The following is a 26,107-nucleotide window of genomic DNA, read 5'->3' as shown; positions in this document are numbered from 1 at the left end:
AGGCCTTGTTAGGAGGGTCACCTCTGCACAGGCAGCATGTATTTTAGCGACAAAGACTATTCTCTTAGCTGACACTTACTATCCCCCGGGATGCTTAGTTATGTCATGTCCAGCCCGATAAAAACTTTAGATTGAGCTAAAGAAATGATGATCAAACATCAATAAAGTTTTAATGATTGAGCCTAGGATTTATATTTGCCATGTTAATATGTCTACTTAAGTTGACATATAAAAGTCAGTGATAGGAAACCTAGAGTGCCCTTTGTTAATCGATATTTTTACTGAGATTATTATGGCTGCATCAGCACTTATAAGAAATTATAAGTAGAGATTCCATGTGTACTTTGCCCAGTTTACCCCAATGGTGGCATTTAAAAAGCTGTAGAATAATAGCACAGCCAGGTTAGTGATGCTAATACACTAATCCACCGGTTTTATTCAGACTTCCCCATTTTACTCGGGTTCGTTTGTGTATTTTTGCATGAGTGTTTTTGTGTATTTAGTTCTCCATAATTTTATTACATGTAGGTTTGTGGATCCACCACCAAGCCTAGACACTAGACAATTTCAGTAGCACAAAGATTCCTTCTGTTGGCCTCATTCACACCATGTCCCTCTGACCCTCTCTCTCCTACCACTCTCATCCCCAGCCTCCTTACCACCACTAATCTTTTCTCCACCTTCTAAACTTTTCTCATGTAAAAAAATGTTACATAAATGGGATGTTACATAAATGGAATCATACAGTATATAACCTTTGGGGAATTGACTTCTTTCACTCAGGATAATTTCCTAGAAATTCACCCAGGTTGTTGACTATGTTAATATTCATTATTATTGCTGACTAGTGTTCCATGGTATGGATGTACTGCAGTTTGTTTAACCTTCACCCATCGAAGGACATCTGGGTTGTTTCCAGTTTGGCAATGTTACAAATACAGTTGCTGTGAACATTTGTGTACAGATTTTTGTGTGAATGTACATTTTCATTTCTCGGGGATAGATGCCCAGGAGTGCAGTTGCTGAGTCATATGATAGTTGCATGTTTAGTTTTTTAAGAAACTGTCAGGCTGTTTTGATAATCCTTTAAAAAAATTTTTTTAAATTCCTATGTGCATTTCTATATAACACCTAAAACTACAGGCTCCACACTGTTACATTGCTGTTTTTTTATGTTTTGTCCAGCATTTTACAAATTCTCAAATATAGGGCTAGTTGCCAGTTAACACTTTCAGACTCTTTGAAAATAATCTGTGATCTAATAATCCTTTATTGTTATTTTTAATAAAAGAAAATAAGAAATACAAATAAAAGTAAAAAATAAAAAAACTTCTCACTTCACCATGTAGGCTTTTATGCTCAATCTAAAAACTTAATCTTCTCTCTTGATTTTTTTGTAGCCACACCATATCCTGGTGGATTTAAGTGCTTCACCTGCGAAAAGGCAGCAGACAATTATGAGTGCAACCGATGGGCTCCCGACATCTACTGCCCTCGAGGTAAACTCTCAGTAGGCACATTGGACTGCCCAGAGCTGTCCACGAGTGCAATGCCTTGTTGACCATGTGTGATGCATGTATGAGAGAGGCATGCTTGCAGTCTTAACTTCTCTTGTCTAAGGCTGTTAGTAGATCTTTTATGCCACATCAGTAACTTATCACCAGCCACTGTCAGAGCTATAAACTGATCTGTAGGCTTATCCCCTTTCTTATAAAGCATCGTTGGAGCTCCAAAAGAGATAAGTGATACTTCTTTTACCCCCAGGCCCAACAAACGCTGGACAAGAAGAGAAAAACCAGCCTGTAATCCACTCTTGGAAGCATTAGTCATTGCATAGGAACGTCCTTTAAGTAAAAATATGAATTGCTGTTCATATAAAGATCCCATTTATTACATATCTTGCCAGAGGCTTCTATCCTGAGACTGCATGAAAGCTAGAATTCTAAGTGTCATCATCACACAAATAAAAACCCTGAGCTTTTTAAACTATTAAGTTCTCTTTGAAGGATGAGATGGATGCCCTATGGAAGCATGAAATTTTGACTCAAAGGCCTGTTTCAAACTGAAGTAGATGTTTCATATTCAGGTCTCTTGTATCCTATTGAATCAAATAAGATGGTTATATTTTTACATGGAGTCACTGTTAACTGGCTCTTTTAGGTTTGAAGGAAAGTCAGTTCATTTGATGGGGAGATGATACAGACGGGGTATTTTATTGACAAATGTTTGAGCATATAGTAAGATGGACTTCCCTGCTGATCTAATTCACTTGTTTAAATGACTGAATATACCAACACCAAACCTGCTATTTTTTCAATGTAATGCAAGAGCTCTTATACTCACCCCGGTGGAAGGCACGCTGTTTCTCCTGGAGGACTGGGCATCAGGAGAGCATGGAGATTGCAGTGAAGGGCAGGTGTTATCTCCCCAAGCCAGTGCTATTTATGTGATGCAGGAGTCTCTACCCAGACTGCCCAGCAGAAATACCTGTGGGTCTTTTCAAAATCATCTGGACCTGTGTCCTTCCTGGACCAGTGGTTCTCAAACTTCATCAAGACCATCATTCGCTGGAGCACTTATTAAAATACAGATTTTGGCCCCCACCTCCACCTCCCCCTCCTTCCTAGTTTCTGATTCAGTAGATCTGAGATGGGGCCTGAGAGTTTGCATTTCTAAAGCAATCCACAGTGTTACAAAAGCTGTTGTTCTGGAGGTCAGGCATTCAGAACCACAGCTCCAGACCAACTGAGCCAACAATTCTGAGGTTAGGGCCTTGCATCTGTGTGTTTAAATATCCCAGCTGATTCTAATGAACAGTCAGGCACAAGAACCACTGGGAGCTCCTGTCCCCACTCAGAGAGCAAAATGTAGTATTGTCATTTCTAGATTCTTGTTTACTTTGATGTTAGTTGAGTTTCAAAAGACCACAGGGAAGAAGAAAATATGGAAACACTGAAGATCAGCTTAATCACAAGCTAGGTGTCTAGTCAGCCAAGTAATCAAAGAGAAGTCCTGTCTGCACTGCCTTCTGCAGTCAGGCATTCATTCCAGAATCAGCAGTATTTTCTAATATTACTAGAGTGAATTTGGGTGGGTTGCTGATGGACCTGGTTAAAGCATGGCTTCTCAAACTTGGCAGCACATTGAAATCAGGGGAAAACACTGATGCCTAGGCCCATTCCCAGAGATTCATATTTAGATGGTGTGGGTGCAGCCAGGCATATGAATTTTTGAAAGCTTCCCCAGTAGTTCGAATAGGCAGCAAAATTGGAGAATCACTGTTAACAGTGACTTTGGACAAAAACAGGATGATTTGCTTGTGTAGCCAATAACCTCTGGGCTGGTTCCTGCTGGGACAAAGCTGGCAGATGAGCTTTTGAAACCACTGGCGCTGGTCAGAGGTACTGTATGGGAAACCCAACAGTGCTTCTCTCAGGATGACCCTGGCAGAGACGATGCAGAGGAAAAGGAGGGCTTGTGAACTGGTGCTCTCTTGGGCTGTGGGCTGTATTTCACAGAGGCCCTGTCTGAGTCAGGAGGTGTACAAGTTTATTCCTGACACAAAGGGAAGACAGGGAGCGCTAGAACTCTGCTTGAATTCCTCTCCGGACACAAGAAAGTTCCATCGTCATGCTTTCTTTCAAGGTCAGAATCTATCCTTCTAAAGTACAGATACCTGGATATAGCACAGGTCTTTACACAATTTCTCCTTCTCCCTTTTTAATCCTGAAATTCATAGGATTAAATGGAAAGTGATGCCCTGAGGTTCATGACACAGAACCACTTATGCCAAACCCTTTGGGGGATTATATGGTGAAAGATAGGAATCAGGTTTCTTCTTTCAAGGAGCCGGCAGTTTAGCCAAGGAGATACAATCTGAACATATCAAATGTCAAAAATAGCAGGACAAAGGCTAATGCCAAAGGCAGCATGGCACTAAATGCTATGGGGGTTGAAAGGGAAGAATTGCAGTTGGGGGGCTGAGGTGACCGCTGACAGTGTTATGGGCTGGGGATATGGCTGCAGCCCGACAGGTGAGCAAGGAGCGGAAGAGTGAAGGGGGCGTGACTTCTAGGAAGTCACTAGGAGCAGAGGCATGGGGTGTGCCCTTGTGGGCTCAGCGGACCCTGAAAGACCTGAAATGGGTATAGCAGAATGTGCTGGGGAATGGTAGGAGCAGAACAGAGGAGCCATGCTGTTTTGTGGGGTCTTGAGCATCAGGTAAGGAGTGAGGACTGGAGCTGTAACCCGAGGAAAGATGATTCTTTCTTGCGCAGCCATGATTCCCATGAACCATCGACCTTTTTTCTGGGTTTGCTCCAGATTTTTCTAAGAATGAAAACAATGCCATCATTACTAGTGCATGATAAGTCACTTCACTCGTGTCTGACTCTTTGCAACCCTGTAGACTGTAGCCCAGCAGGCTCCTTTGTCCATGGGATTCTCCAGGCAAGAATACTGGAGTGGGTTGCCATGCCCTCCTCCAGGGGATCTTCCTGACCCAGGGATTGAACCTGAGTCTCTTACATCTCCTGCATTGGCAGGTGGGTCCTTTATCACTAGCACCACAAAATGTAAAATATGTCTGCTGAAAACTACTCATTAAATCTACATTTTCCACCCATTTATTAGTTTGATTGAAACAGCTATAGGACTACCAACAGGCATGGTAAGGACAGCTCAGTAGTTTCTTCTGAGACATTCCTTGTTTTCTGTTGGCTTATTTTGTCATCTATTTAACTAGGGTTCAATTAACACCTGATATGAAAATAACTGGTTGAAAGTGGAAAAAAACCCAGTTTGTATAAATATCAAATTTTATCCCTATGGAATAAACTTACATCCCAGATTGCTTAGGAGATTGATTGGATTTCAAGTTCCTCTCATTCTGACTTTTGAAATGTGTGTTATAAAGTGCTTTCTCCTCAATTGCATTGGTACTGCCTTTGGCACTTAGAGATTCATGGGACCATGTTCCTTCCCAAGACATGAGAATTTAGGACAGCCTCCATCATGGACCGCCATTGTTCACCCCTCAGCTTGCTTTAGTCCCTGAGCACTTCCTTTGGAATAACCTTGATTTCATCAACTGCTCATTATAAATCTATGTAACTTTCTTATCTCTATGAACCAGAATGGGAAAGGATCATATTATATGAGGGACCAATTGAAGAAACTGGTGAAGGCAAACAAGAGTTGAGCATTCTGTGCTCAGAGGCACATGTATTTGCCTGTGACTTTTCTCTGTGCTGAGAGATTAAAATCTCCTTGAGACAGGGCCTGTCTTAAGTGTTTATTAAGAGTTTGTAGAATTAAATATCAAGTCAAAAACATTGCAGTTTTTTAAAAGGCTTATTCTGTGGGAGATACATTAAATATCAAGTCAAAAACACTGCAGTTTTTTAAAAGGCTTATTCTGTGGGAGATACCTAAGCCGCTAAGGATTTTATGTTCCTTCTTAATTATAAAGTGCAGGTGCCTCCCTTGAGGGCAAAATCTTCCTTGGAAATTTCTGCTGATATAAAGTCTGGCCAGAATTTTGAGATAGAGGGACATATCCTTTTCATTCCAGCTTCTCTGCTGCTCACTGTCTTTCTGGGAAAGTAAAGAAAAATCTGAGCGTGTCCCTTGGCAGCTCTTACTGTATCTGTTATCTCGTTTAAACAGGGAATACAAATGTGATCCCCAGCTCAACTGAAGACAAGCCCCACAGTTACAGATTTTCAGGAAAGTCTTCCTTATGGTCAACTTTTTTCAGATCGAGCCCAGGCTAGACAGACAGTCTTTCTGTTTACTTAACGGTGGATTTTTTTTTTTTTTCTCTCTTTCAGACAGTCTTATTCATAGGACATAGCCCTTCAGGGTTCCTGCCCTTATGCAGGAGTCTGTACCTCTACACCCCTTGAGGACCCAAGGCTTTGCATCTTCTTACCTTTCATCTCTTAGCCCTCCCATCTCCCACCAGTGTAGAGAATTCAGTGCTTTTCTGTGTTGGCTCCTGGGGTTTCCCTAGCTTCCTGGAGAGTTCATTTGTACATTTACAAAAGGTATTGGTTATCTGTTATCCAACACTTCTGGCTGCTATGTAATGAGGTAGTGTTCAGGTGATCTATGTTTTCATATTGCTTAATGAAAGTCTTAGATTTCATCCTTTTAAATAAAAAAAAAACACCTTTTTTTATTGCAGTGTAATTACTTTGCATTGTTGTGTTAGTGTCTTCTGTACAATGAAGTATGTTGGCTATATGTATACAGATGGGTTTCCTCTTGAGCCTCCCTCCCATTTCCCCATCCTACCCTTCTCGGTCATTGCAGAGCACCAAGCTGAGCTCCCTGTGCTGTGAAACAGCTTCCCACTAGCTAGCTATTTCACACATGACAGTGTATTTATGTCAGACCTAATCTCCCAATTCATCTCACCCTCCCCTTGCCCTTTGTGTCCACACATCTGTTCTATATATATGTCTGCATTTCTATTCTTGTTTTAAAAACAAACTTTAAAAAATTAGTTTAACATACATTCTGGAAAGTGCATAGAATGCAGTTTGTTGAATTTTCACAGCATGAACATGCAATGTATCTGCTGTTCATGTTAACTCACAGAAGTCATAGTGGCCCAGAAGGCCACTGAGGATCCTCAGTCATTGCTGTCCATCTCCCACAGGTAATACAGTTGTGAGTGTTGTGCCGTTTTATATAAATGGAACCATACAGAATGGCCTTTCTTTCCCACCTTCTGTATGTGAAATCCATCTGTGTTTTTGTGAGCAGCAGTCATTCTTTCTCACAGAAGCACAGTAGATCGTTCTATGAATGTACCAAAACCCATCCATTGCACTGTTGGTAGGCATCTGGACTGCTTCCGTGCACAGCATTTTTGCATGTGTCTTTTGGTGCACCTGTATATGCATTTCCACCAGGTCTATCCCAGGAGATGGGGTTGCTGGGCACACGGTACTCATGCTTTGGCTTTCCTGGATTTTGCCTAATAGTTTCCAGAGTCACTGTAGCAATTTCAGCCTCTCCAGCAATGTGTGAGAGTGCCAGTTGCTGCACAACCTTGCCAACACTTAATATGGACAGAAACAATAGAAGCTAGAAGTGGATGGAATGACATTTCCTAAAGCACTGGAAGTACATAACTGCCAACCTATAATTCTATACCAAGACTGTCAGTCTCCCTCCTCTGTACTCCCTTGTCTCCTGGCTGCCCGGCTCCTTCTGCATTCCTGTTTGTGCCTCCCAATTAAGACAAAGGCTCTGCTTAGCTTCTCCATCTCCCAGCAGGGTTTTCTGCCTGGCTTCTCAGCCTCTTCACCTGTGTATTAGCAAATGCCTCGAGGGCAGAATAGGTATAGAGTGTCAGGTGAAGCTTAATGCATTGTTGGTTTAGCTGGTATCTTACTCATCAAATCCTCTCTGCCTTGGTAGCTCACCTATGCTTTCACAAGATTTCGGTTGTTGTTTTAATATTATCCAGCTATTTTAGTTTTATGCTACCATTTCTTGGTTCATCTCAGGTGGCATTGGAATTCTCAAAATCACTCTTCAATTACAACTTTCCAGCAACTTTTTAACCAAAAGTTCTGCTATCAGCATAAGCAAGATTTTTTTTTTTTGTACCCTTAGAACATCTGAGGTCAAACTGAAAATCAGATTGATTATATTCTTTGTAGCCAAAGATGGAGAAGCTCTATACAATCAGCAAAAACAAGGCTGGGAGCTGACTATGGCTCAGATCATGAACTCCTTATTGCAAAATTCAGACTTAAATTGAAGAAAATAGGGAAAACCACTAGACCACTCAGGTATGACCTATATCAAATCCCTTATGATTATACAATGGAAGTGACAAATAGATTCAAGGGATTAGATCTGATAGACAGAGTCACTTAAGAACTCTGAACAGAGGTTTGTGACAAAGTGCAGGCTGCAGTGATCGAGACCATCCCCAAGAAAAAGAAATGCAAAAAGGCAAAATGCTTGTCTGAGGAGGCCTTACAAACAGCTATGAAAAGAAGAGAAGTGAAAGGCAAAGGAGAAAAGGAAAGATATACCCATTTGAATGCAGAGTTCCAAAGAAAGGAGAAATAAGAAAGCCTAACTCAGCGATCAATGCAAAGAAATAGAGGAAAACAATAGAATGGGAAAGACTAGAGATCTCTTCAAGAAAATTAGAGACACCAAGGGAAAATTTCATGAAAAGATGGGCACAATAAAGGACAGAAATAGTATGGACCTAACAGAAGCAGAAGATATTAAGAAAAGGTGACAAGAATACACAGAAGAACTATACAAAAAAAGATCTTCATGACCTAGATAACCATGATGGTGGGATCACTCACCTAGAATCAGACATCCTGGAATGTGAAGTCAAGTGGGCCTTAGGAAACATCACTATGAACAAAGCTAGTGGAGGTGATGGAATTCCAGTTGAGCTATTTCAAATCCTAAAAGATGATGCTATGAAAGTGCTGCACTCAATATGCCAGCAAACTTGGAAATCTCAGCAGTGGCCACAGAACTGGAAAAGGGCAGTTTTCATTCCAGTCCCAAAGAAGGGGCAATACCAAAGAATGTTTAAACAACCACATAATTGCACTCATCTCACACACTAGCAAAGTAATGCTCAAAATTCTCCAAGCCAGGTTTCAACAGTATGTGAACCGTGAACTGTGAAATTCCAGATGTTCAAGCTGGGTTTATAAAAGGCAAAGTAACAAGAGATCAAATTGCCAACATCTGCTGGATCATCAAAAAAGCAATACAGTTCCAGAAAAACATCTACTTTTGCTTCATTGACTACGCCAAAGTCTTCGACTGTGTGGATCACAACAAACTGTGGAAAATTCTTCAAGAGATGGGAATACCAGGCCACCTGACCTGCCTCCTGAGAAATCTGTATGCAGGTCAAGAAGAAACAGTTAGAACTGGACATGGAACAACGGACTGATTCCAAATCGCAAAAAGAGTACATCAAGGCTGTATACTCTCACCCTGCTTATTTAACTTATATGCAGAGTACCCTCTTCCAACAACACAAGAGAAGACTCTACACATGGACATCACCAAATGGTCAACACCGAAATCAGATTGATTATATTCTTTGCAGCCAAAGATGGAGAAGCTCTATACAGTCAACAAAAACAAGACAAGGAGCTGACTGTGGCTCAGATCATGAACTTCTTATTGCCAAATTCAGACTTAAATTGAAGAAAGTAGGGAAAACTACTAGACCATTCAGGTATGACCTAAATCAAATCCCTTATGATTATACAGTGGAAGTGAGAAATAGATTTAAGGGCCTAGATCTGATAGATAGAGTGCCTGATGAAATATGGAATGAGCTTCATGACATTGTACAGGAGACAGGGATCAAGACCATCCCCATGGAAAAGAAATGCAAAAAAGCAAAATGGCTGTCTGGGGAGGCCTTACAAATAGCTGTGAAAAGAAGAAAAGCGAAAAGCAAAGGAGAAAAGGAAAGATATAAGCATCTGAACGCTAAGTTCCAAAGATAGCAAGAAGAGATAAGAAAGCCTTCCTCAGCGATCAATGCAAAGAAATAGAGGAAAACAACAGAATGGGAAAGACTAGGGATCTCTTCAAGAAAATTAGAGACACCAAGGGAACATTTCATGCAAAGATGGGCTCGATAAAGGACAGAAATGGTATGGACCTAACAGAAGCAGAAGATATGAAGAAGAGGTGGCAAGAATACACAGAAGAACTGTACAAAAAAGATCTTCACGACCTAGATAATCACGATGGTGTGATCACTGACCTAGAGCCAGACATCCTGGAATGTGAGTCAAGTGGGCCTTAGAAAGCATCACTACGAACAAAGCTAGTGGAGGTGATGGAATTCCAGTTGAGCTATTCCAAATCCTGAAAGATGATGCTGTGAAAGTGCTGCACTCAATATGCCAGCAAATTTGTAAAACTCAGCAGTGGCCACAGGACTGGAAAAGGTCAGTTTTCATTCCAATCCCAAAGAAAGGCAATGCCAAAGAATGCTCAAACTACCACACAATTGCACTCATCTCACATGCTAGTAAAGTAATGCTCAAAATTCTCCAAGCCAGGCTTCAGCAATACGTGAACCGTGAACTTCCAGATGTTCAAGCTGATTTTAGAAAAGCCAGAGGAACCAGAGATCAAATTGCCAACATCTGCTGGATCATGGATAAAGCAAGAGAGTTCCAGAAAAACATCTATTTCTGCTTTATTGACTATGCCAAAGCCTTTGACTGTGTGGATCACAATAAACTGTGGAAAATTCTGAAAGAGATGGGAATACCAGACCACCTGACCTGCCTCTTGAGAAATCTATATGCAGGTCAGGAAGCAACAGTTAGAACTGGACATGGAACAACAGACTGGTTCCAAATAGGAAAAGGAGTACGTCAAGGCTGTATATTGTCACCCTGCTTCTTTAACTTATATGCAGAGTACATCATGAGAAATGCTGGGCTGGAAGAAGCACAAGCTGGAATCAAGATTGCTGGGAGAAATATCAATAACCTCGGATATGCAGATGACACCACCCTTATGGCAGAAAGTGAAGAGGAACTCAAAAGCCTCTTGATGAAAGTGAAAGTAGAGAGTGAAAAAGTTGGCTTAAAGCTCAACATTCAGAAAACGAAGATTATGGCATCCAGTCCCATCACTTCATGGGAAATAAATGGGGAAACAGTGGAAACAGTGTCAGACTTTATTTTTCTGGGCTCCAAAATCACTGCAGATGGTGATTGTAGCCATGAAATTAAAAGACGCTTGCTCCTTGGAAGGAAAGTTATGACCAACCTAGATAGCATATTCAAAAGCAGAGATATTACTTTGCCAACAAAGGTCAGTCTAGTCAAGGCTATGATTTTTCCTGTGATCGTGTATGGATGTGAGAGTTGGACTGTGAAGAAGGCTGAGCACCGAAGAATTGATGCTTTTGAACTGTGGTGTTGGAGAAGACTCTTGAGAGTCCCTTGGACTGCAAGGAGATCCAACCAGTCCATTCTGAAGGAGATCAGCCCTGGGATTTCTTTGGAAGGAATGATGCTAAAGCTGAAACTCCAGTACTTTGGCCACCTGATGCAAAGAGTTGACTCATTGGAAAAGACTCTGATGCTGGGAGGGATTGGGGGCAGGAGGAGAAGGGGACAACAGAGGATGAGATGGCTGGATGGCATCACTGACTCGATGGTCGTGAAGTCTGAGTGAACTCTGGGAGTTGGTGATGGACAGGGAGGCCTGGCATGCTGCGATTCATGGGGTTGCAAAGAGTCGGACACGACTGAGCAACTGAATTGAACTGAACTGAGAGTACATCATGAGAAATGCTGGGTTTGATGAAGCACAAGCTGGAATCAAGATTGCCAGGAGAAATATCAATAACCTCAGATATGCAGATGACACCACCCTTCTTCAGAAAGTGAAGAAGAACTAAAGGGCCCCTTGATGAAAGTGAAAGAGGAGAGTGAAAAAGTTGGCTTAAAACTCAACATTCAGAAAACTAAGACTGTATTAAAAAGCAGAGACATTACTTTACCAACAAAGGTCTGTGTAGTCAAAGCTATGGTTTTTCCAGTAGTCATGTATGGATGTGAGAGTTGGACTAGAAAGAAAGCTGAGCTCCAAAGAATTGATGCTTTTGAACTGTGGTGTTGGAGAAGACTCTTGAGAATCCCTTGGACTGCAAGGACATCAAACCAGTCAATTCTAAAGGAAATAGCCCTGAAGATTCATTGGAAGGAGTGATGCTGAAGCTGAAACTCCAATACTTTGGCCACCTGATGCGGAGAATTGATTCATTAGAAAAGACCCTGATGCTGGGAAATATTGAAGGCAGGAGGAGAAGGGGACGACATAAGATGAGATGGTTGGATGGTATCACGAACTCTATGGACATGGACTTGAGTAACCTCCAGGAGTTGGTGACGGACAGGGAAGCCTGGTGTGGTGCATTCCATGGGGTTACAAAGAGTCAGACACGACTGAGCGACTGAACTGAACTAAGAGTATCTGACCTACTCCAACTCAGTGTTTTTTCCGAAATATTTTCTGTTAACAGAATTGCCTCAGATAGGAAGCACTGATTTGATGCTTTTGCGTTTCGCTTTGATTTTACCTACTGTCCACCATAAAGTTCTGTTTATCCTCACTCATGTTGCATCCTTTTCAGTCACCTTCTTAAGTCTTTGTTGGAGATAAATGCATCGCTCTCTGAGTTTCAGGGATTTGCTTTAAAGCAGAGATTCCTGAAGAGTGTCACTTGTCCTTAAGAACTGTGGATGGTGTTTTTAAAAATGAGAGAAGTAACCGTTTAGTAGTTTCTTCAAGAGATGCTGACTGCAGGGTAAAGGAGAGCAGTTATGACTCAATCTGGTTGAAAAGTACTTATTTACTTTTCCTTTCTGCCTTGAGACATGTCTTACTTTGAAAAAGAAAACAGTGTATTTTTACAGGCCTGTGGATAGCAGTTGATAGGACTAGGAAAGCCATGAGATTAATCAGATTCCTGGACACCAGAGGAGAGCATGTGAACATTCCTAATTAGGGTACACCTTAAATAATTCAGCTTATCTGCAACTCATTTGTAGTTCATCTTTCTCGTAAGTCTATTTTCCTTCATCGTGGATTCTTTTTTTCTTTCATTTTCATTTAACGGAACTTAAAATTGAGATATCCATACAGAATAGTGAACAGCATGATGAATTTTTACAAACTGATCTTACCATGTGCGTGGCACCCAGATTAAGAAATTGACCGTATTCCACACCCCAGTACATTCTAGCATGTCTGATTTCAGTCACTGTCCCTACCACCAAGGGCCCTGTTATGGGCTGAATTATGCCGTCCACAAATTCATTCCAGTACCCCCAAACGAAACTGTATTTGAAGGTGTTATTGGGGTAGGTTCTAACCCAATATGACTAGCGTCCTTATAAGAACAGATTAGGGCACAAATATGCAAAGGGAAGACCATGTAAAGATATAGAGAGAAGGTGATCATCTATAAGAAAGGTAAAGAGGCCTCAGAAGAAATTAACCTTGCAGACATCTTGATGTTGGACGTTTAGCCTCTAGACCTGTGAGAAAATAAATTTCTGTGGTTTAAGATCCCCAGACTGTGCTACTTTACTATGGCAACCCTAGAAAACTAAGGAAATTATCCTCCTGATTTCCAATAGCATAGATTGGTTTTGTTTCTTATCAAGTCTTTTAATAGGAGTGGAATCATACAGTATATACCATCTTGTATCTGAGTTATTTCACTCAATATTATGGGAGATTCATTCATTTTGTTAGGTCTACTTCTAGGCAATTCATTCTCATTGCTGTGTGAGTATATGCCATAACTTATTCATTCTACCACTGGGCATTTTTGTAGTTTCCAGTTTTTTTTTTTTTGTATAAATAACTTTTCCATGAACATTCTAGTATTTTGTTGGATGTATATCTAAGGGTGGATTACTGATTCCTAAGATATGCATAAGTTTAGATTTAGTAAATCCTGGCAAGCGATTTCCCAAAGCAGTTATACTACGTGAAGGTTGTGCTTCTGATTGAAATATACTATTATTTCACTTTCAAATTTGAAGAGCTCACTCAAACTACAGAAATGGAATAGATGTTATAGATATCGTTGCTAAGTCGCTAAGTTGCTTCAGTCGTGTCCGACTCTGTGTGACCCCATAGACGGCAGCCCACCAGGCTCCCCCATCCCTGGGATTCTCCAGGCAAGAACACTGGAATGGGTTGCCATTTCCTTCTCCAATGCATGAAAGTGAAAAGTGAAAGTGAAGTCGTTCAGTCGTGCCCGACCCTTAGCGACCCCATGGACTGTGGCCTACCAGGCTCCTCCGTCCATGGGATTTTCCAGGCAAGAGTACTGGAGTGGGGTGCCACTGCCTTCTCCAATAGATACCATAGAACTAAGTTAAAGAGTTGATTTGGTTCAACCTTGAGTTGAAGAGACCAGATATATATATATATATATATATATATATATATATATATATATATATATATATTCTTTCCACCCATCCACCTATATTCTTAATACATTAAGCACCTGTTATATTATGCAAGGTCCTGTGCTGTATATTGGAGTGGGGGTGGGGAATGCCAACATACTCAAGAATGCACCTTAATCTCAAGAAGATTGTAATCTTGAACAGTTTATCATAACTGAGAGTGGTTTTGCCCCTCAGAGGACATTTACTAATGTATGGAAACATTTTTGGTCATCACAGTTGGGGATGCTACTGGCATCTCGGAAGAAGGGGCCGCAGATGCTGATAAATATACTACATTGTACAAGTTAGTCTCCCAACCCAGAACTAGCTAACTCAAAATGTCAGAAATGTTGAGGATTTTTGGAAAGACAGAGCAGATGTATTTTTCTATTCCTCCTGCTAAGTACAACTAAATTCCTGAACATTATATATATTGGTGAAAAGAAAGAGAGAAAAAGGCAGATTAGCTAAGGTCCTCATGACCCAAGAAGGTGAGTTCTCTGGGTTTTGTTTTTGTCCTATACATTCCAGACTTGGAGATGACAAAGCTGGAAACCTGGAAATACCACAGGCACCAAAATAATAAACTCCAACAAAAGTAATCTCTCTGTAGCCAAAGGACCAAGAAGGAGGCAGCCTGGAAAGAACAGAAATCTAGACAATAACCACTCCAGCCGAATACCACAGAGATCAGTTGTAGGTTACCACCACCCCCATGGTAACAAAGGCTTAGACTTCCACCATGAACAAGCTGTAATGAGACATACTAACCTCCCCTGAGATTCCCCTTGGGTGGTAATGAGGCCTCCCCCATGGTGTCAGTACAGACCATGTCTGGGACCTGGGCTTCTACCCTTATCCAACAGTAATGACGTTGTTCTTCCCCCCAGTCCCTGTTGGGACTATGTGAGAGGAGGCCAAGTGGAGAGTCAGGACTCCACTAGGGAGTGTGTGGTAATAAGGCCAGACTCCCATTAGTAGAGTGGCATCAGTTGAGGCCATGTGGGAATCATTAACAAGGCACTCCTACCACTCTTAGCCAAGAAGGTATCATAGGAGACCTAGTGGGGAGCTGGAAATCCCACCCAGAAGTAATGAGGAGAGCACTCTCAGTTGTGAAAGGAGACAGTAGGGAGCCTGGACTTGACTGCTAGCCAGTAATAATGAGGCTGCAGACCCCCTCCCCCTACTGGGACTGAGTCAGAGGAAGTTAGCTAAAACATAAGGTTTAAATAAGATCTGAAATGTTATAATACCAAAATGTCTAGGTTTCAATAAAAAAAATCACTTGTCATACCAGGAAGATCTCAAACAAAATGAAAAATGACAATTAATAGATACTAACATCCAGTCCCATCACTTCATGACAAATAGATGGGGAACAATGAAAACAGTGAGAGACTTTATTTTATTGGGCTCCAAAATCTCTGCAGATGGTGACTGCAGCCATGAAATTAAAAGACACTTGCTCCTTGGAAGAAAAGCTATGACCAACCTAGACAGCATATTAAAAAGCAGAGATATTACTTTACCAACAAAGCTTTGTCTAGTCAAAGCTATGGTTTTTCCCGTAGTCATGTATGGGTGTGAGAGTTGGACTATAAAGAAAGCTGCTGCAGCTGCTGCTGCTGCTGCTGCTGCTAAGTCGCTTCAGTCGTGTCTGACTCTGTGCAACCCCATAGACGGCAGCCCACCAGGCCCTGCCGTCCCTGGTATTCTCCAGGCAAGAACACTGGAGTGGATTGCCATTTCCTCCTCCAATGCATGAAAGTGAAAAGTGAAAGTGAAGTTGCTCAGTCATGTCCCAGTGGGGTGCCATTGCCTTCTCCCAAAGAAAGCTGAGTGCTGAAGAATTGATGCTTTTGAACTGTGTTGTTGGAGAAAACTCTTGAGAGTCCCTTGGACTGCAAGGAGATCCAACCAGTTCATCCTAAAGGAAATCAGTCCTGAATATTCATTGGAAGGACTGATACTGAAGCTGAAACTTCAACACTTTGGCCACCTGATAAGAAAAAATGACTCATTGGAAGAGACCCTGATGCTGGGAGAGAATGAAGGTGGGAGGAAAAGGGGACAACAGAGGATGAGATGGTTGGATGGCATTACTGATGTGATGGACATGAGTTTGAGTAAGCTCCCGAAATTGGTGATGGACAGGGAAGTCTGGTGTGCTACAGTCTGTGGGGTCACAGAGTCCAACATGACTGAGTGACTGAACTGAACTGAGTAATGAGATAGCTACAAAGATGTTTGAATTAGCTAATAAAGATTTAAAGTAACCATAACAAAAATGTTTCAATGAACAAATACAAACACACTTGAAACAAATGAGAAATAAAATCTCAGCCAAAAAAAAAGAAAATATAAAGAAGAACCAGTGGGAGAGGGAGAGGGTGGGAAGATTTGGGAGAATGGCAATGAAACATGTAAAGTATCATGTGGGAAACGAGTTGCCAGTCCAGGTTCGATGCATGATGCTGGATGCTTGGGGCTGGTGCACTGGGACGGCCCAGAGGGATGGTATGGGGAGGGAGGAGGGAGGAGGGTTCGGGATGGGAACACATGTATACCTGTGGCGGATTCATTTGATATTTGGCAAAACTAATACAATTATGTAAAGTTTAAAAATAAAATAAAATTGGAGGAAAAAAAAAAAAAAGAAATGCACATAAAACATCAACTCACATTTTGTAAAGACATTTTACAAATTAAAGTGTCAATATTAAATACACTAAGTTAGATCCCTAAGGGGTAAGGAAAATGGGAATAGGGTATAAAAAAAAAAAAATAAATAAAGAAGAACCAAATGGAAATTTCAAAACGGTTAATACTATAGCTGAAATTAAAACAGCGTGGATGAGCTTATCAGTAGAATGGAAGAAACAGAGGAAAGAATCAGTGAACTGGAAGGTGGAACAATAGAAATTACCAAATTCTGAATAACAGAGAGGAAAAAAAAAAAAATTCCCTCCCAAAACAGAGCCTCAGGGATCTGCGGGAGTATAACAAAAGATTTAACAATGTGTCATTAGAGTCTCAGAAAGGTAGAAAAAGGGCAGAGCTAAAAAAAGTACTCAAAGAATTATGGATGAAACTTTCCAAATTTAGCTAAAGATGAAATCCTGCAGATTTGAGAACTTGAGTGAACGCCAAAGAGGATAAAACTAAAGAAATCTACACAAAGACACATAAGTCAAACTTCTGAAACTAAAAGAAAAATACTGAAAGATGAAGAGAGAAAAAACACCTTGTCAGGGAAAAATTATTTGACAGAAGTTCTCATCAGAAACCATTGAGGATGGAAGGAAATGGCACAACGTTTTTCAGGCATTAGAAAAGAAATAATGCAGAATCCCATATCCAGAGAAAATTTTGTTTGGGAAAGACAGGGGAAATAAGACATTCTCAGATGAAAGAAAACAAAGAAACTTTCTCACCAGCAGACCTACTCTAAAGGAATGGCCAAAGTAACTTCTCTATACAGAAAGAAAATGATGAAAGAAGGAAACTTGGAATATCAGAAAGGAAGAAAAAACATGGTAAGCGAAAATATGTCTTTGATAGTACGATATGACCATACTTCTACTCTTGAGTTTTCTAAATTATGTTTGATGGTTGAAGCAAAATTTGTAGTGCTGTCTCATGTGGTTCTAAATGTATGTAAGGGATTATAGAAGACAATTATCTTACAAACAAGAGAGGGTAATAAGACATGAACAGAGGGAAGATTGCTATGCTTCACTTGAACTGATAAAATGATGCCAGCAGACTGTGATAAGTTATGTGTGTAACAATACCTGAGCAACCACTTAAAAAAAAAAAAGCTATAAAAAGAGATACATCCAAAAACACTGTAGAAAAATCAAAATGGAATTCTAGAAAGTGTTCACAGGAATGGAGGAAAAAGAAAATAGACAGAACAAGCAAACACAAAGCAGAACAAACAGAAAAGAAAAATTTAAATGGCAGAACTAAGTGCTACCATATAAATAATTACATTAAATGTAAAATTAAAGAAATGGATTGGCAGGGTGTACTAAAATACATAACCCAACTTTATGCTACTGTAAGAGACTGTGTGTGTGTGAATTTCATAAAAATTATATTTTGTGTTTTCCTGTAGTTGATCAAGTTCTCTTACCCACTTCTGATTTTAGCTGAATGCCTTTGAGTATCATAGTAAAAGACTTTTGTTTCACCACCTCTGGGAATTCCATGCAGTTTTGGAATACGAGATTTTAGAGGCTGAAACTAACCTGGTAGAAATTCAAATCCATCTTTTATCTTTTAGATAAAAGTCTTTGAAATCCTTTTACTGTGAAGTTATCAGCAGGCTTGATTCTCATGTAACCTCATTACTAACCCAAGGATTATTCAAAATGCATAGAGAGCAGGGCTCTGGGGCTGAATTTTTATCAATCCTACCATCCAGTGATAAGTCACATGTGGTCCACCTAGTTCTGCTTGGGAAATTCTGCCTGCTTGCCCACCCTTCGCTCCTTGGAGATCGCGATATAAATTCAAGGCTTTCATAAGTTATCCACTAAAGAAAGCTGTTCAACTTTGAGCATTTCCAACACTTATTTAACTCCCGAATCCTTTTCCACACTCAGTTCAGTTCAGTTCAGTTCAGTCGCTCAGTCGTGTCCGACTCTTTGCGACCCCATGAATTGCAGCACGCCAGGCCTCCCTGTCCATCACCAACTCCCGGAGTTCACTCAAACTCACATCCATTGAGTCGGTGATGCCATCCAGCCATCTCATCCTCTGTTGTCTCCTTCTCCTCCTACCCCCAATTCCTCCCAGCATCAGAGTCTTTTCCAGTGAGTCAACTCTTCACATGAGGTGGCCAAAGTACTGGAGTTTCAGCTTTAGCATCAGTCCTTCCAAAGAACACCCAGGACTGATCTCCTTTAGAATGGACTGGTTGGATCTCCTTGCAGTCCAAGGGACTCTCAAGAGTCTTTTCCAACACCACAGTTCAAAAGCATCAATTCTTTGATGCTCAGCTTTCTTCATAGTCCAACTCTCACATCCATACATGACCACTGGAAAAACCATAGCCTTGACTAGACAGACCTTTGCTGGCAAAGTAATGTCTCTGCTTTTGAATATGCTATCTAGGTTGGTCATAACTTTCCTTCCAAGGAGTAAGCGTCTTTTAATTTCATGGCTACAATCACCATCTGCAGTGATTGTAGCAAAAAAATAAAGTCTGACACTGTTTCCACTGTTTCCTCATCTATTTCCCATGAAGTGATGGGACCAGATGCCATGATCTTCGTTTTCTGAATGTTGAGCTTTAAGCCAACTTTTTCACTCTCCGCTTTCACCTTCATCAAGAGGCTCTTTAGTTCCTCTTCACTTTCTGCCACAAGGGTGGTGTCATCTGCATATCTGAGGTTATTGATATTTCTCCCAGCAATCTTGATTCCAGCTTGTGCTTCTTCCAGCCCAGCATTGCTCATGATGTACTCTGCATGTAAGTTAAATAAGCAGGGTGACAATATACAGCCTTGATGTACTCCTTTTCCTATTTGGAACCAGTCTGTTGTTCCATGTCCAGTTCTAACTGTTGCTTCCTGACCTGCATATAGGTTTTTAACATTTCACAATTCACCTTGGATTTCGTGTTTTAAGAATGGATATTTCCAAGGGATTCACACTTCATATCTGAAGTCTCTATGGCTACAAGTAATGGGGTGTTCTCAATGTATCTTTGTTTTATGGATTGGACTTGTTGACATGTAAGAAAACAATTCTTAACCAGTCTCATCACTGATCACCATTTTCCCCACAGAATGGCAAGAATTGGCTTATTACATATTGGGCTTTTGCATATTGTCCTGAAAAAAAAACAAACAGGTTCATCAATTGTCTCTACTTTCATTTAATTATTCCAGTTAATAAATTAAAAGAGTTTGTTATAGATATAAAAATATGAACAAAAAGTAGTAATATGAAGTTTACCCATTGTTATTTTAAGGCTTCCTTAAAACAAGATAATTCGATACTTGAGGGACAAAACCTAGTTTCCCAAACTGAAACCATGTAATGATTTACTTAGTCCATAAATGTATGATCTTATCTGCTCAGATTTACATGTGGAGCAATAAAACCTCTGGCAGCTGTTCCTGGTTGTCTGTGGGAAGAAGAGACAGAAGATAAGAACATTCCTGTTTTTATTGCTTTCTTGAATGTCTAAAAGTTGGGGTAGGGGCTGAGAAAGGCATCTATTAACATGGCCATAAACATCCAAGTCTGGTACTAAAGTAAGCCAGTCCTCTTTGGAAGATGCGGTAAACCTCTCAGGGCACTGGCTTCCATTTGTTAAACACTACTAAAGGCTTAAAAAATAAGTAAAAAATCATGCCACTTCCTCTTCATCAGAAAAGCAACCATTTCAATTTTAAAATATTTTAGAACTTTGAGAGAACCATCGCCAGCTGCAAAACTTTCAGATTTTCTTGTGAGCTCATAGGGTGACCTTAGTTTTACTTACTCCAAAGAGCCCCCAGATCCTGAGCTTCCCTGACCTGGGACTAGGAACTTCCCTGACCTGGTCCCAAATGATGAAATTCTGGTTGGGTGCAGTGTGAGAACAGCCCTTGGGGGAGGGCATTGACACAGACTCAATGCAGGTACCCACACCGATGTTGGACACGTTTTTACCCTTAGCAAGACTCAAGCAGGCCACTCAGATTCTATTGGGTGAGGGTGTCTGGGAAGAATATTAAACCCCTGATTTTTATGACCCCCAGAATATGTCAGTGTGGTATTAGTTCATTCTCTGGGCCTAAAATTCCTGAGCTTTCTTCTCTTGACTTTAGTACTTTGGTGAGGGGAATTTTTATTGCCTAATAAATAATATCACAGAAGGTCATAATTCTATTTTAGCCACTAAATATCCAAAATGTATAAAGCATGCAAAGTTGGGTCCAAGATATGGATGAAAAACAGCTCGGTGGCATTTCTTGAGTTATTATTATTTTTTTCAATCTGACAGTGAAGCAGGAACATTCTCCTAAATCCCAGGCTTAGAAAGCTGAACACTGCCTAGAGGCCTTAAAGAATTACATTGACAAAGTCATTTTTCTTTATTCTTTAAATTCCAAGTTTAAAAATTCTCCATGGAATTTTGGAGGAAATCTCAAGTTTTCAGACTCCTAAGTTTAGAGGGACTCTGAAAACTCACTTCATGGTGTCCACCTGCCTTTTTGGAAAGAAACTGAAATCGCCCTGGGGAAAGATGACTCTTACTGCTGGATTAGTTTTCTCCTGTCATGAATTGTAGGATTCAACTGTGCTCATAGGCTAGAAGTTCTTTCTTTTGGATGAAGTCATTTTCTCCAGATACAATGAGTGTGTTTTTAATCATTCTGTCATACTTGGGAATAGCTGTTTCCCAATCTTGTATATGGGCACACACATAAGGACACTTATACACACACTTGGATGGACACACACACACCCCAGTCTCTGCTGTAGTCTTTTCTTTCCTTGAAGATCTTCATTACCTGTCTCACTTTTTTTCTTTTAACCTTGGTTTCTTTGGACTTTCCACCCCTTCGTCTTCCTGAAAATTATATGATTCCCACATCCTAAATCATTCCTCCAAACCTCTCGTGCCCTAAAAATAAAAATCAGTACCGTGGCAAAGTTTGGCAGTGGCAAAATTTGTTGGAAGACAGAGTAATACCACAAGATCTTGGAGTATGAGGATTTTATGGGAGAGCAGTGTTATTCAGAAGGTCTTCTTCTGTCACAGTGAAGTGGATGTCTCCAAGGAGGTCTTGGGATTGGATATCAACTTAACGCAGTGTATGTTCAGGGTGCCATTAGATCTTAGTGTTGACATTCCTATTGTTTCATTTTCATCCAGGTTGGGCTAATGTTTCCCATCTCAATTAACACCTGTTTTCCCTATTGACAGAGACTAGATACTGCTACACTCAGCACACCATGGAAGTCACAGGAAATAGCATCTCTGTCACCAAGCGCTGTGTTCCACTGGAAGACTGCTTGTCCACTGGCTGCAGAGACTCCGAGCATGAAGGCCACAAGGTCTGGCAACCAAGCAAATGACGGGACACCATAGTCAGGCTTCCTCCTATCCAGATGCCCACTAGGGCTCATGAGCTCCATGAGCCTACTCCCCCATGTAGGCTGACTTTTGACAGTCTTCATACCATTATGAAAAGATGCTTCCTTTCATGTTGGTGCTAAAAGAATAAAAACTTATATCAGGGTATAGGGTAACCAGTATAAATTATATAAACACAACACCAGGAAAGTATTGAAAATTATTAAGTTCATTTAACTGAAGATGGACAAGGCAATTTAGCTTTGATAACTTTCTGTAAAGTGGAGCTCATATCTTTATTGGGACAATGATTTGGAAGTTATCTGCTGGCTCCTGGGGTCACAAAGTGTCGGACATGATTGAGTGACTAACACTAAGACATTGGCTCCTGAGTTGTTTGAGCCGGTGACAGGAGACCCTGCTGTTTCCTGTGGGTTTACTTTCCTTAAACTCCATCTGGTCCCTGGCAGAAGCACTCAGTGTAGAACAGACTTCAAAGGCAGCCTTGAAGGAAAATGGCAAGACTCAGAGAAGGGCAGCCAGGCTCAGGATTGGAGTTGGGGAACACCCCTGACTCTCCCGCCATTCATGCCAAGCTAGCTGTACAGGTCTTGTATGTCAGTCCTTGACCTTGGAGGCTGCCCTTTTCTCCCCACTGGGCCACCTTCCTGGTGGCTTGAGGCAGCCCCCACTCTCACTATTAGTGGGGGCTTCTTTCTCCTAAGACAACACTCAGTTTTCAAGTGACTTGTGAAATACACTAGGAATTCTTTTCTTTTTTTTTTTTTTGGTTTATTGAGAAATTATGGTCATAAATAATAATTGAAATATGAAACATAAACCCAAGGGTTTTACTTGACCAGACCCCTCTATCCCACTCCAAGCTAAGTTTGGCTTTCAGATATTATGGTGACACTTTACCAAGAAGGAAGCTTTAGGTCAGAGAAGTGATTCATGTGCTCAGGTGAATTAGTGACAGAAAGAATCCAAACTCACTTCTGACCTTTGGTCTCTCTCTTCAACATCATGTCTTCCTAGTCCATGTCACCTATGACCAAACTCAGATCTCTTTAAGATAACAACTGTGTAAGATATTAAACATCAAAGAGCTTTTCAAACATTACTGTGCATGTGAATCACTTGGGGATCTTGTTCAAATACAGATTCTAAATTGCTAAATTTTGGGTGAAGTGTGAGATTTTGCATTTCTAGTAACTTTGCAGTTGAAGCTGAGATTACTGTATGTTGGGAGCCATGGCCTAAAATAATTTCTGTCAATAATCTTTTGGGTTTTTTTTCTTATGCTGCATGAGGAAAGCAGTATAAAGCAGGAGTAACTGCATAAATGAAAGCCCTTCAAATTTTAACTTACCCATGGGAGTGGAGATAATTATGCAGACAGTTCTAATGAAAGTTAAATAATTTTAAATTAACTCGGTTGTAGGCATTTCACTTTCACTGTGAAAACGTGGCAAATTAATTACTATCTTAACAGCTTCCTCAAGTAGTCAGAGAGCCTCTCTGACAAACGTAAGTTTTACAATTCCCATTTCACAGATGGAATAACTGAGGCCTTGGAAGGCTGTAAAATGGTATAATAGCCACATGTTGTGCTCAGTTGTGTCCGACTCTTTGCGATCCCGTGGACTGTAGCTTGCCAGGCTACTCAGTCCATGGAATTCTCTAGGCTAGAATAATGGAGTGGGTTGCCATTCCCTTCTCCAGGGGGATCTTCCACACCAGGATTGAACCCGGGTTTCCTGCATTGCACACAGATTCTATTACCATCTGAGCCACAAGGGAAACCCATAAGAACCACTTGGTAGGATGTGAAAAACAGAACGCATATCCCTAGAAGTTTAGTCTGGGCAGGAGGTTTTATTTTGATCACAACGCTTCCAGGTGAAATTTCATCCCACCCACTTAAACACAGAGTTGGTGTTTCCTTTGTAGAACAGGTAATTTTCATTTGCATCTTGCTGTGAAGGAGCCAATTCCTTCAAAACTCTCTGCCCCCTTCATCTGCCAGCTCCTCATCCCCCTTCTTTTTCTCTTCCTTTCTTTCAGGTCTGCACTTCCTGTTGTGAAGGAAATATCTGTAACTTGCCGCTCCCCCGAAATGAAACTGATGCCACATTTGCTACAACATCACCCATAAATCAGACGAATGGGCACCCACACTGCATGTCCGTGATAGTTTCCTGCTTGTGGGTGTGGTTGGGACTCACATTATAGCAGCTCAGAGGCACCCTGTAGTAGCAATCCCTGGGGGCCTTGAGGGTCCATAGTCATGCATGAGGCATTGGCCTGACAATAGTCACATATGTGAAAACACAGCACTCCAGATGTCTTCACAGCCAAGCACTTCTACTTACCACAAGGAACAAGCATTGCTTCAATGTAGTCATTTCAAGACCTCATCAAAGCAGCCTGCCCCCAAACAACGTCTGAATTCTATGCCATAAGCATTTGTTTGCGCTCCAAAACATAGTTTTTCTGAGATAGTTTTTTATCTAAAAACTATTTATCTAAAAACATAGTTTTTACTGAGATCTGGGGCTCTTAATTTGCAATACATGCACAAACCACAGAAGTCCTGGGACCCTCTGAGATGTGTGTGCTCAGTCGCTCTGTTGTGTCTAACGCTTTGTGATCCCATGGACTATAACCCACCAGGCTCTTCTGTCCATGGAATTTCCTAGGCAAGAATACTGGAGTGGGGTGCCATTTCCTACTCCAGGGGATCTTTGCAACCCAGGGATTGAACCTGAGTCTCTTGTCTCCTGCATTGGCAGGTGGATTGTTTACCATTAGTGCCACCTGGGAAGCCCCAGTATGTTATATGGACGCATATAGATCTGTGTTCTTCAGGAGAAAGGTCAATGACCACTGATTTAGGTGGTCCAACCATGAATTCACTTATAGCTTTAGAGTTTTAAAAACTTTGATTCCCAAATGAATGGACAGTTTCCTTGGCAATTCTGATCTAAGTCCCTAGAAAAATAGTAAGCAGTTTGTCCAATCTAATTGTCCCAATATTCTTCTCCCAGTGATAGGAATCATACTCCCTTTTTTCTGCATGGGATAAAAAAAGGCAATCATAAGGTTTTTTGTATGAGAGGAGAGGTGGCTGGAAAAGGATTTTTCCCAACTTAATTGAATTAGCATTCATAAGGTGGCTGTTTATCCCTTCATAAAATTGGTGAGATTAGCCTTGACTGGCACCTAATTTTGCTCCATGAAATTCTGGATTCTACTTGGACTAATACTATCCAAAGTGGCTGACAGCAAGATGGGCTTATTTCCTCCAAGCGTCAGCTTCTATTCAGGCATGGCTAATCGAGACAGAGAAAGGATTTCAGAATGAAAGGAAGACGTGTGGAATTGATTCGTTTGTGAGTGGCCAGTCAGTGTCTCTGCCAAACCTTTCATCTGCAATTTACACTGCCCAAGAGCCTCCTTTGTTCTTTCTCTTCCAAATCCCCCATGACTTCAGGGAGAGGTTTCTGCATTATGTTGTCTCCAGATTGATAGGGAAAGAAGTCGTAATATCCCAGGATGAGAAGCAGGTGGGCCAGTAGGTTCATGATGAGAATAGTACAAAAACCCAGAGAGAAGTTTTTCTTGGTTTCAGATGATTGCTTTTGAAGTAAATGGTAAAACTTTCACCATCCTTCCTATTTTTTTGGCACCTCAAGTTACAATTTTTTCTTCTTCCTTATAAATCACTTATATAATATTTATTTTTGTATGGCACAACTAGAAACTAAGGTATATTGTAAAAGATTCTTTATTCTGAACAAAACAATCAAATCAGAATGCCTATTTTTCAACAGTGGTAGAGCTTGTAATATATGTTCGTTGAAAGTTACCTATAATACTTGCATCAGTATTGAAAAAACTTATGAAAAAGAGTAACGTGTTGGCCTCAGGGTTTTTGCTCATGGTTTCCTCAGTGGTGCTGTCCGAGAAGTATTCAGGTGGTGACCATCACTGGTATGAGTTTCCC

General features: G+C 40.9%; 1 protein-coding gene across 1 annotated transcript in view; it reads left to right on the top strand.

Moving 5' to 3' along the window:
- Window positions 1–24,583, top strand: part of LYPD6 (LY6/PLAUR domain containing 6) — a 129,700-nt gene extending 105,117 nt beyond the window's left edge. The window contains exons 3-5 of the mRNA XM_061438373.1: window positions 1,401–1,499; window positions 21,949–22,079; window positions 24,166–24,583. Of these exons, the coding sequence (XP_061294357.1) occupies window positions 1,401–1,499; window positions 21,949–22,079; window positions 24,166–24,333 (398 nt within the window). The 3' untranslated portion in view covers window positions 24,334–24,583. The remainder of the gene's footprint in view (window positions 1–1,400; window positions 1,500–21,948; window positions 22,080–24,165) is intronic.
- The last annotated feature ends 1,524 nt before the right edge of the window (window positions 24,584–26,107 follow it).

Source organism: Bos javanicus, chromosome 2 (genome assembly GCF_032452875.1).
Source record: "Bos javanicus breed banteng chromosome 2, ARS-OSU_banteng_1.0, whole genome shotgun sequence".
Taxonomy (NCBI): Eukaryota; Metazoa; Chordata; class Mammalia; order Artiodactyla; family Bovidae; genus Bos; species Bos javanicus.
Note: the sequence above shows the minus strand (reverse complement) of the source record. Positions and strands in the feature narration are given on the sequence as shown.